General features: G+C 52.5%; 1 protein-coding gene and 1 non-coding gene across 2 annotated transcripts in view; one reads left to right on the forward strand and one right to left on the reverse strand.

The window, feature by feature from the left end:
* Positions 1-5101: 5101 nt before the first annotated feature.
* Positions 5102-5205, reverse strand: LOC111760579 (U6 spliceosomal RNA). Its single transcript, XR_002794229.1, has one exon. It is a non-coding gene; the product is annotated as a U6 spliceosomal RNA (small nuclear RNA).
* A 2746-nt stretch (positions 5206-7951) lies between these two features.
* The window catches only part of PARVB (parvin beta), a 128259-nt gene continuing 124122 nt past the window's right edge, over positions 7952-12088 (forward strand). Inside the window, exon 1 of the mRNA XM_058308911.2 lies at positions 7952-8130. Within this exon, the coding sequence (XP_058164894.1) occupies positions 8016-8130 (115 nt within the window). The 5' untranslated portion in view covers positions 7952-8015. The remainder of the gene's footprint in view (positions 8131-12088) is intronic.

Consider the following 12088-nt stretch of genomic DNA (forward strand, 5'->3'; position numbering starts at 1 on the left):
GTAACAAATTTAATGCCCTTGCCATTAGAACGTAAGCTCCACAGGGCAGGACTTTTTTGTTTGGTTGGTTCACTGGTGTACCCCGAATGCCTGGAATCACGTCCTGGCAGACAGATTGGAACTCAATTATTATTTGTGGGATGAATCCATAAGTGTGTAGAGTAGAAAGCACAACTTCCCTTTTCCACTTAACACTACGTCATGGAGGGTGGCACCTGCCTGTGAAGACAGATCCAGCCTGCTCTTTTGACAGCCATTCTAGAATATTCCCTAGGGTGGCTGAACTGTGCTCTAATTTACATAACCAACGATGGACATTTAGGTGGTTTCCATTTTACTAATGTGACAGGCAACACCGCAATACTCTCCTGCTTTTGTGTAATTGTGCAGACGGTTTCACAGAACAAGCAAGAAGTGCCGTAGTTACCGACCCACTTTCAGAGGTGCTGTGTCAATAATGCATTTCTAATGCAGTGCAAGATTTAGTAGAGTCCCTTAGTGTTCAAAACAACAGAATCTGAATCGCCATTATCTTTCAAACACTGATTTTGTGTGTGTGTGTTATGTGTGTGCTACCATCATCTGTACCACTTTTAGGGCTTTGGGGCAAAATTGCACAGTAAGTGAAATTCAGTTTTGGCACGATCTGCTCCTTAGACAGGGTTCAGCAAACAATAGTCTGTGGGCCAAATCTGCCCCAAAGCCTACTTTTGTTATGACCTGTGGGCTAAGCTTGGCTTTTACATTTTTAAAGGCTGAAAAAATCAAAACAAGATGGGAATGAAACTGTGAAAATTAGATGCAATTCAGGCCTCAGTGTCCAAAGAGTTTTATTGGAACCCAGCCCTGCGATTTGTTTCTAAGTTGTCTGCAGCTGCTTTGGCACTACAGTGGCAGAACTTGAGCAGTTGGGAAAGAGGCTGCATGGCTTGAGGAGCTGAAAATACTTAACTGTCTGGTATTTATGGACTCCTGCCCCGGCCACGGTCTCCTCCAGGCCCCAGGGATGATCTCAGGATGTGCAGTGGTTGCCAAATCTCCCAGGCCAGTGCCCTGGAGCAAAGTGCCCTGCCCTTCAGCTCCCTTCCCTCTATCATTCCTCTACTCCACCCAAAGCGAAACTCTCTTCCCCTCAGTGCTCAAGTGAGGTGCAAGGAGGAAAGCAATGTCTTTTGCTTTGCGGGCAGGTGGACAGATATGAAAATGAATGCTGAAAGAGATTCAGACTAAAGAGTGAGTGTCTGATAGGCCCAGCCTTTGCTTTCCCTCACATAAGAGGTATTGGCACTTTGAAGGAGCTTCGTTGTCCCCTAGTCTTTCATAGCTGGAATGCTCGTGGGGAGATACTTTTTGAAGGAAGTATAATCTTTTGGGGGAGGTTTATCAATTTTCTCCACTCCCCCACTTGGAGAGTAGGAATCAATAACTTGGGGTTAACCTTTCACTCATTCTTAGCTATAAAATATTTAAGGGAGGAAAGTGCATATGTAGTTTAATTTGCCTACTTCACAAAAAGTAAACCAAGAGGATTTGCTGGTATATGAAAACCCAACTTCCCTTGTCTCAAAGTTTGCTGATGTTTCCAAAACCATTTGAGTAAAACGCTGTTGGTCAGCTGCAGTAAGTGATGCCTGTATTATTTATGTGTGGCATAGGAAAACACGGCTCTAAAATTTCAGGCATGTTTGGTCATCTTTTATATTCTTGGCATTTACCGTGGAAATCACAAGTTCACAGGTTATTCTCTTGCCAGATTGCTAAATTAGCAAAGTGATTAAATAACACGGCTCAGAATGGTACTTTGGATATTACAATTACAGCATGCTTGAAAGTGCTACCCCAAGGTGCTGTCAGAATGCATCAAAAGTACAACCTGGGGGAAATTAGGTATTTTCTTCATCACTGAATCAATTAAATATTTCCATCACTTCTCTACACACTTCTAACTCTCCTAAAATTGCTTGGAGGTTTGAAAATGAGCAACATAAGAAAACATTTTGCAGTCCTAGCACTCCCTTGAATGAGTTCCTTTTCCTTTCCCAAATGGCTAAAGGCTGTTTTTATTTTTCTTTCCTGGAAAGATGTCAACTTCGTAGTTCTTTTAAAGCGAAGTGAGGGAAAGCACAAAGCTTTTAAAACCTTCTCCAGCACTTAGAATGCTTAAACCCAAACACAGGGCAGGTGAAGACCAAATCACCCAGCCTACGGGTCCCTTCCTTTCTTTTCTTCAAGATTTTATTGATGTACAATTTACATACAGTGAAATGCACAAACCTTCAGTAAAGTCCGATGAGTTTTGATTTATGTGTGACTCCCCCCAGCTCGAAACGGGGCACATTTTCTTTACCCAGAGCTCCTGGGTGCCCATATCTGCTCTATATCCTCCCCAGGGTAAACAGGCTTACCCTAGCGAAGAGAAGAGGTGGCCTGTCCTGGAACTTCACGTAAGTGGATTCGTTCAGTGTGCACTCGAACGGGTCTGTCTGCAGTTGAGGATCTCACAGCTTCTGAGCGCTTCAGGAATCCAGCGGGTCCCACTGGGAAAGTAGAAGGAAGCTCCGCCCAGGGCTGGAAAGGGGAAGCTCAGACAGGGCAGACAGGAAGCAAGTGAGGAAAGGGCTGACGGGCTGACGTGAAGTTTCCATTTTACATGGGGGTGGGGGGGGCTCACAAAGTGGGGAGAAGCTTCCCATTGATTAGTGCGGCGCGCCTGTCCACTCTGATGAGGGGTCTCTACTGGACCAAAACCAGTTTTTTTTTTTTTTTAAAGAAAATAGACTTTATTGCTCAGAAATTAATAATGTAAGTATTAAACTGAGATAAGATTATCAACATCAAACTAATTTTCTCCATCTGCTTCTATTCATCTGTCTTCTTGGCCAATTCATTTTTCTTCCCAAGATTGTTGCATGCCACACTTGAGGCTAAGAAGAATTTCTGAATACCACGGCTATGGACCTGAACATTGATCTGCAGCTACCTATATGTTGTAACTTTAGGTACCTCTTATAGCTGTTTTTTTTTTCAGCCATCTTTTTTTGGAAAAACATTTAGTAGTATCATCTTCATACTTCTTTAAAACTCAGGCTTTGTGGCATCACGTCACGGTGTCCCCGGGCCGCCCGCCCTCACGGCTGCCCACGCGCACCTTCCTTGCTCAGCAGCCCGGAGCAAAAGCCCAAAACCAGTTTTAATTATCAGGTGTTGCTTATCAGCAACTGTAGGGTGTGTTCCATTATCTGGAGAAACCCCTGGAGGTCAGTTAATTTTGTCTTCTGGACAAGCTTTTCTTCCAGCAATGCCCAATGCCGGTGGCCATTTTATTTTACTTAAAATACCCAACGCCAGGCTTTTGAGACATAGTCGTGCTGTCATACGTATCAGGCGTTTGCCTTTCTTCATTGCTCAGTAATACTTCATTGTATACATATATATACACACCAACTGGTTTATGTTAGAGTTTCCCCCTTACGAAGTCTGCAGTGATCAACAGGTCACGAGGCTGCGACTCCATTCCAAAGGACTGAGCCAGCTGCAGCCCAGCCGCTCCCAAGAGTTGACAAAGAGGAGCAGATAAGGGCCTTTACCCTCCAGGCAGGCACCACCCACCCTTCGAGTTCCAAGCCTCCTAGCCCACTTCCCCGGCCATTTGGCCCCAGGCTGTACTCCCTTCCCCCATCTACCATGTACTGTATAAAGTCATACCCGCCCCCCCCAGGGGTGGGCTCAAGTCTATTCTTCAATCCCCTCTGTTAGGAGAGCTTCCCAATAAACTTCCTGCCTGCAGTCCTCAGTCTCCGTGTCCCAGTGAGTCCCGTTTTTCTATAACAGTTCATTGATTCTCCCACCTCATTAGTTTATGTAAAGGCTGTTTGTTTGGTTTGCCCACACTGGAATTTTTAGTTTGGTTTGTCTACAAATGCTATACAAATATTTCAATTTTTTTGTTTTTAAAATTGTATTGTAGGGAGCAGGTGTAGTGCAAGTGGTTGAGCGCCTGCTACCCATGTACAAGGTTCTGGGTTCAATCTCTGGTACTGTTGAAGAAAATGAGAGAGGTCCAATTATTTGCATGTAGAAAGGCCAGGATTCAGGAATGATTTTGAGAAGGAAAAAAATGATTTATTGACAGCCAGCTGGACTCGGGAGCTTTCTGTTTCAAGCCTGAGCCCTGAACAAGAATTTTGAGTTCCTTTCATACAGAGAGGAAGGGCCAAATGGTTGTTTCAGTGCTCAGTAGGTTTGAATTAGCATGTATCTTCCACATCCTAGGTAAGCTTTTACCATGGACTTCACACATTCTAGATAAGTTTTTCGCACATTTGGTTTGCATTTTCCCTGAATATTTAAAGTTTAGTTTATAGAGTTTGCATTGATAAACTGTTTCCTGGGACTGGAGTCGTTGCCATGGTTACTAAGGGCAGGGCTGCAGCCTCTCACTGTCCCACACCCACAGGTCAGGACAGACAGCTCAGGTTATCTACGAAGGGACGAACAGCCGCCCACCCATGGCCCTCATCAGTACCTCCTAAAAGGAAAAAAAATCATTGTAGTAACATATACAAACTCAAAATTTCCCTTTTTAACCACTTTCAAGTGCACGATTTAGTAGCATTAGTTACATTCACAATATTGTGCTACTATCACCAATAACCAACTTTTTCATCACCCAAACAGAAATTCTGCACCCATTAAGCAATAACTCCCTCCCCTCTTCCCCAACCGTTGGTAACCTATAATCTACTCTCTGTCTCTATGCAATTTATTCCTTCTAGGTATTTCATATTGTAACTGAGGGTTAAGAATTAAATAATTATGATTACTAAATTATTGTATAGATGCCTTTATACTACCAATGGCAAAAAGTAATGCCTACTGAAGCTGGCTAGCGTGGTCTCACCCAGTTCTCTAGACTTAGCCTCGCCCTTGTGTATGTGCACTATTGTGATGGCAGCCACGCCATGCTCCTCTGTTTAATCTCCCCGTGAAAAACCTTGCAATTCCTCAGCTCTGTACTCTCCTATCCCAGAACCTTGGGACTCACCCTGGTTTGGTGTCCATCCCCATTCTGTTCAGTCCCTACATGTTTACTTTATATTTTAAAACTACAGAACGTTTCACGAATTTGCATGTCATCCTTGTGCAGGGGCCAGGCTAATCTTTACATCGCTCCAATTTTAGTATATGTGCTGCCTAGGCAAGCACCCTAAATGTTTATTAATGAAGGACCCTGGGCCAGCTACACCCCAGTTACTCAATAGCATCCTAGTGTTATAAAACATTAGAATTCCTGTAGATCCAGGAGGCAGTTTGGGGCCACTAGGCCACTGTGCTTCTTTGCTTGTGCAAACAAATAAACCCTTTCTCTCTTTGAAACCTTGGAGTCTCAGGAATTAGTCTTTAAGGTACATTGGGAGGAAGTTAATCCACATTTGATCGATATCAATGTAAGTGAGATTGTATAATGCTTGTCCTTTTGTGTCTTTCTTCAAGGTCACCCTCACTGTAGCATGTACCAGAACTCCATCTCTTTTCTGGCTTTTATTTCATTGTATGTACACACCACTTTCTGTTTATCCATACATCTATCAATGGATACTTGGGTTGCTTCCACCTTTTGGCATTTATGAATGAGGCTGCTATAAACATTGGTGTGCAAATACCTGTCTGAGTCCCTGCTTTCAAATACCTGTTTTCCCGTATTGTTTTTTTTAAAGATTTATTTATTTACTTTCCTGCTTTCTCGTATTGTTTTTTTTTAAAGATTTGTTTACTTTATGTATTTTTTAATCCCCCCTCTCCTCCAGATGGTTCTCTCGTCTGTCTGCTCATTGTCTGCTCGCCTTCTCCAGGAGGCACCGGGACCCGAACCCAGGACCTCCCACATGGGAGGCGAGTGCCCAACAGCCTGAGCCACACCTGCTCCCGGCGGGGCTGCAGCATCTGCTGGCTTGTGGCATCTGCTTGTTTAGGTGTCTGCTTGTTGTGGCGGGTGAGGTGTCTGCTTGTTGTGGCGGGTGAGGTGTCTGCTCATCTTCTTTAGGAGGCACCGGAACCCGAACCTAGGACCTCCCATGTGGTAAGCAGGCACCCAACTGGTTGAGCCACATCCGCTTCCCCGTATTGTTTTTTGATGTCGCCGTACTGGGTTTCCTACTTTGACAGAGGTGTTATATTTGGATACCACATACATGGAAACAAGTTCTCTGTTGAAGCACATTTGGACCTGACCCAGGGGTTTCCATTGTCTTGCAGTTTATGGGGAAGATGGCAAGGATCTTTGCTCAGGAGGTCGAGCTAGACTCCACATCTATGGGATCTGACACAGGGCCTGGAGGGAATCCAGCACGCACTCATGAAGTGTTTGTTCCCTTGTCCTTAACAAGGCTCATAAGGAACTGGCCTCTTTAGAAGCCACGTGCAGAAGCAAATCAGATGGCTTTCTTTAAGGGCAGCCGGCGCATGTAATCTGATTTTCATGATTATCCTCCAAGTGTAAATGCATGCGGAGCACGTGCGGCGTCCTAAGGCGCACAAGACTGAGTGAATGGGGACGCGGGCCTGAGTTCACATTTCTGATCCTCATTAAATTCTCTTTTTATTAAAAAAATCCCCCTTTCCGACCTTCGAGTGACTATTTCTGTTTGCTGCACTGTAAGGCAATTAGGAAAGTAGTTTTAGTTAGACTGCCCTGGAGAGGACGCCAGGTAAATTCGCCAGGAGCCAGGCCAGGAAGATGGGGAGTTTGTCTCTCCTTCCTCTATCTTATCCAACAAATTAATCCTCAATCGTCAAGTAAATTCTCGATTGCTGCCTCAGGCACATGCAAGAGAAAGACACCATTTCAATGACCACGCTAATGTAAAACATCTTCCAAACTATGTTTACTGAAAAATCCCCCTGTTCCTCAGCCAAAGCAGGGCCTGGGATGTAGACTCAATGCAAGTGGCACTCTTGGCTGGGGCTGTGCAAAAGTTGTCACTCTTCCCAGGGAAAGGAATGGTGACGAGTTTACACAGGGTTCCAAGTAAGAAGTACCAGGGCTGCGCTTAAGATATGGGTCCCATTTTGATATACACTGGGTCCCGTCGCGGAAACCCTGGCGGGTACCCCTAACGAAGAGGCGTGTTTGGTCCTCTGGGCTCTTGATCCCTGAGGCTTTGCTAGAGGATCCTAGGAACTGAGCCAGATGGGCTCTGGCCAGCCGTTCCCTTCTCTCCTAATTTCAGGACCTCCTTTCTCCCTGGGGTCACCCTGGGGGGCTCCCCACTTGTCTCCCAGCCTCCAGCCGTCCTCCTTTTCCAGCACCCAACAACCCTAGGGGATGTTGGAGAACCAAAATCCAATCACGCCACTGCTCCGCTCCTCCACTCCCCATCCTTACAAAGCCTGCCCTCCTCTCTTCCCTTTGTCCCCCACTGGAGCCCCACTTTCCTCTCTGGTCCTGTGCTTCCCTGGGCGCCTGGGCAGTCACTCCCCCCACCCCCTCCTGATTCCTTGAACGCCCCCTGGACAAGGGCAAGGTGCTCTATGGGCTTGTCCCTTATCCAAATGACCTGTGGGCGGCACTGCCCACCAGCCCCAGGCTTCTTAAGGGTGGGGGGCAAGTGCCACGCCCACTGGGGGTGTCCCGAGCCCCGGGAGGGCTTCTTGGTGGATTTATCTGTGTATTTTCCGAGATTAGCCTTGGCTTCCAGGCCGCCACCGGAGCACCCCTGGGGGCAGGCAGTGCCTGCTGGGCCCCCCACTAGGTGCCCGCACCACCTGCGGGGCCCGGCAAAGCCCAGGTGCCCCAGCGTGACGCCGAGAGAGCCCCGAAGGGGCCGAGCACGCCCTACACATCTCGGAGAGGGGCCCAGGGGCTGCGGGGCAGCGGGAGGTGGCCGCCGGGCGGGGGCTCCGGGGCGGGGGCGGGGACCTCGGGCGGGGCCGCGCCCTCAGGGCCGCCACTCCCGGGGCCGAGCGGCGGCGGCGGCACTCGCGCTGCGCCCGCTCCCGGCCCCTCCCGCGCGCCCATGTCCTCGGCGCCGCCGCGCGCGCCCGGCCCGCGGCCCCCCAGGATGAAGAAGGACGAGTCGTTCCTGGGCAAGCTGGGCGGCACGCTGGCCAGGAAGAAGAAGGCCCGCGAGGGTGAGTGCCGCGCCGCCCGCCGCGCACGCGCGCCCCGCCCGCCGGGCCCCCCTCCGCGCCCCCGCGGCCGCCGGGCCCGCGCGCCCCGCTGCCTCCTCGCCGGGCCCACGCGCGCGCTCGCAGGCGCTCCCCGCCGGGCCCGCGCGCACAGCCACGCGCGCCTCGGCCGGGCCCTCGCGGCGCGCCCCGGCGACCTTGGGCGCCGGCCTTGAACCCTTGCGTCTTTGCTCCTCCCCGAGCCCGCTCCAGCGCTGGCCTCCCTCGGGCGCTTGCCGGCCGCCTACCCGCGCCGAGCCGTGCGTGGGCGGCACCCAGTGCGGGCCCGCCGGGGTCCGCCGGCGCCGTGGCCACCCACTCCACGCCATGTGCATTTACTGGAAGTTTGCCAGGGGCACACGGCCGCCGAGTGCGCTGCGGATGACGTGGCCCCCGCCCCCGGGCCGGAGGAAGGAAGGGCTCCCACGCGTGGCCAGAGACCGTGGAGGCCTATCTGCTGCCACACGTGGTTCTCCAGACTTTTCACCCAGTGCCCACGAAAATCGTTCTGAAAAACGACCAACTCCTCTTACATTGAAAGATTTTTTTAGGGTCACAGGAGATGGCACCTGGGGGTGTCTCCCCTCCCAGGGAGCGCCCTTGTGGACTCTTCCTCTCTTGCTTCCCCTGGGGCCTTCGAGGGAGATTCTGATGGGTGGGAAGTGAGTGGTGCTTGCAAAGAATGAACAGAGGCAGGGGAGGCGTGAGAGGCGTGGGGGTGGCAGTAGGAAAGGACAGCCAGGGTGGGGGAGCGGAGAGTGAGCGCCCAGGACTGGCCCCGACTTCCCCTGGAAAATCCTCAGTGTACCCCAGGGGCGTGTGTCTCCCCAGGCATCCCCCCCAAGGATGCTTTTACTAATCATTTATCTATTGGACCACTCAGCCCCTGCTCCTTGACCTCTTCTCCATTGCGCTCGGAATTTCCAAGCCAATTATTTTCTCCTCTTTCAAGCTTCACACTCGAGGACCCAAACCGGCTGGTGTTAATCTCCATTAGGTCACCTCACTTGAAGGAGAGGATAAATGAGAAGATAAACCCTTCTCTTTATCCTCCGTGGCGCGCCTCCGGGATGCGTCCTCAGGTGCAGTCAGCGCCCTCACGGAAACCCCTCCTGAGGCTTTAGAGCGGTTACGGCGTCCCTCAGTGACACCCCCTCCCGAATGCCCACGTTCAGGAGGCGCCGGGCGTCCTTAGCAGCTAGAGAAGCGAAGAAGGACCAGCCTCTGGCTTTCCTGGACTGGGAATTGGAGTCGTGGTGGGTAACACATGCTGTGGGAGGGCGATCGGCATGACCGGCAGTGGCCTCTCGGGGTAGGTCGAGTTTGGGTTGGGACCCGCAGGAAATGGCGAATGACGTCACCTTTCCCAGAATGGGAGTCCGTGGAATGCCGTGGACAGTGGGAGCATTTTACAGGTGACCGGCAGCCTGCTGGGATAGGAAGCACTCGCGCCCAAAGTCCTGGCTCTTCATCCTCCAAATCGAGGGGCGCCCCGTTTCATTTTAAATGAGCCGAGGGTCTCAGTGGTCAGAAGCCTCTGAGGTGAGTAGAGGAGCCATGGCCCGCGGCAGGGCGAGGTGTTGCTGGTGCTTTCCCCGTAAATTCCTGGGGTCACCTGCCTGGTTCTCCCAGCAGCAGAAGGCCAGGCAGCTGGTTGTGGAGGACACCCCCCCCCCCAGAGTCACGGTCCCAGGGGGGCGTGGACTGGCAGAGGCTCAGTGGCTTCTGGCAAGTGGGGATGGACTGGGAAGGGGGGGCGCCCGACGAGGCCTTGAACGGCAGAGCTGCCAGGATTTCCGAAGGCCCGTTACCTTGGCAACCTGCCGTGCCTTTTAGGTGGCGGGAGCGCTCTTGGCACGGAGCTGGGAGCTGACGCTACTGTGTCGGGGATGGCACTCATTTGCCTAACAGGAAATGATCACAAAGGGAGTGCTGCGGAGCTTTTCCGCGGCCTTCTGTCCCGCGGCGCTGCCGGCTGCACAGCCGGTTTCATTTCCTTCTTTGTTAGAAAGTTGGCGGTGAACTCGGGAGTCCGTGGGATTCCAGCGTCTTCCTTTGAGACGAGGGCCCCTGTAAGGGAGGTGGGGGTGGGGGTGCTGGGGGGGTTGCCCGTGAAGTTAGAGGTCCTGGGAGAGGCTGAGGGCCTCTGGCCCCACCCGGGATAAGAGTCCTGTCATTTTCCAGAGGAGGGAATTTTAGGAAATGCTTTGTACTGGGATTTGGAGGAACCAGTGTGGAAAGTGCCAGAATGACCACAGTGTGACAAGGCCTGATGTTCCAGGGATGGAAAACCCGATTATGTCACACGGTGCCCGGTGTAGAAAACAGAACTATGACTAGATGTGGGCAGTAGGGAAATAGAAAGGAACGCGTGGAAAAACCCCAAAGCCCCCTCCCCCCGGCAGGTCTGAGGGCTTTGAGAGGCAGCTTGGCAGCCCAGGTCTGGTTTGACTGCGTGTGAGAGAGCAGGCTCTGGGGCAGAGCCCTGGCCAGGGCCTCCGGCCGAGGGGTGGGCGCTTGGGTACCCCACAGATGTCCCGGGAGGTGGGCGCCAGCTTGGGGCCAGTGAGGGTCTGGTGGAGAGGAGCTGGTGAGAGGCCGGCCTGCGCCTTTACCACGAGGAGGCCGTGGACCCAGGGTCAGCTACCAGCATTAGGATTTCTCAGAAATGCCACGGCTAGGCGTTGGCACCAGCGGGCAGCGAAGCCACACCTGGAGGGTCTTCCCCGTGTTCTTTTCTGAAGAAACCGTTAAGGAAGTTCCCAGTCCCAAGCTGTGTTTTTTTTTTTAGGTACCAGGGCGGGGGATTGAACCTGGGACCTCACTTGTGGGAAGCCGGCGCGCCACCACTGAGCCACATCTGCTCCCCTGCGTTGGTTTTTTCCTTTGTTTTGCTTGTTTGCTTTTGCTTTTTCTAGGAGGCACCGGGAACCAAACCTGGGACCTCCCTTGTGGGAAGGCAGCACTCAACTGCTTGAGCCACATCTGCTCCCCTCAAGTGGTCTTTTAAGATGAGGTGGGGAGGGTGGAGCAGGGACAAATTGGCCGGATCTCAGGGGCTGCTGGGCTGGGAATCTGAGACTGCCTCTGGGTTCTTGATGTCACTTTCCAGGAGGGAAAGCTCAAAGTCCCGAGCCACCGCCCATGCACTCCAGCACGGTCCTTTCAGACCTTTCAGACCTGCCGGTCCTTTACTGAGGGTGCGTGGGCGCCGCCTTGCCCCCAGGCAGCGCTGTGACCCCAGGCAGCGCTGTGACCTGCGCGCTGGGATTGCTTCCCCACGGAGAGCCCAGGGGATGCAAGGCTGGGTTCGGTGGTGGTTGGCGGCCGGGCGTGAGGCTGTGCCCCGGGCGTTGTTGGCTGCGCCTGAGGCCTTGGGTTGTTACAGGGGCGGGTGCTTCCTCACCTCTCGGGGCTGGACGGCTCTGCGGTGAAGGAAGCTCTGGCCCCAGGTGGCCGCAGCTGGAGGACAAACGCCAGCGTGGCTTCCCCGAGGGGTCTCGGGCTCCAGGAGAAGGGAGAAGGCTGGATGGCCAGTGGGTGTGGGGAGGCAGGGAAGCCCCCCGCGACTCTCCCCTGGCCCCGGAGGTTCTTGGTTCAGTGTTGTGAGATGGGTGTGGCCTGGGCAGACCCCTCCCGGGGACAGAAAGCTGCAGTGTGAGAAGAAACGGGAAGCTTCTGCGCCTCATCCCTCGTGAAGGCGTGAGGGCAATGCAGCCAAGTCCCCCCGAACCCCAGGACGGGAAGGGAGAGAGGGAGGCGACTCGTCCCCACCGGGCTAGGACACCTGAACAGGTGCCCCGTAGGCTTCCTTCACCCTGTAGGTGAAGGAAATAGGGCTGTCAGTGACGGGCGGAAGCACGTGGAGCTCACACCTTCTCTTCATCCCATCAGCAAACCTCTACCTGGTGCATTTTGTCCC

This window comes from Dasypus novemcinctus, chromosome 12 (genome assembly GCF_030445035.2).
Source record: "Dasypus novemcinctus isolate mDasNov1 chromosome 12, mDasNov1.1.hap2, whole genome shotgun sequence".
Taxonomy (NCBI): Eukaryota; Metazoa; Chordata; class Mammalia; order Cingulata; family Dasypodidae; genus Dasypus; species Dasypus novemcinctus.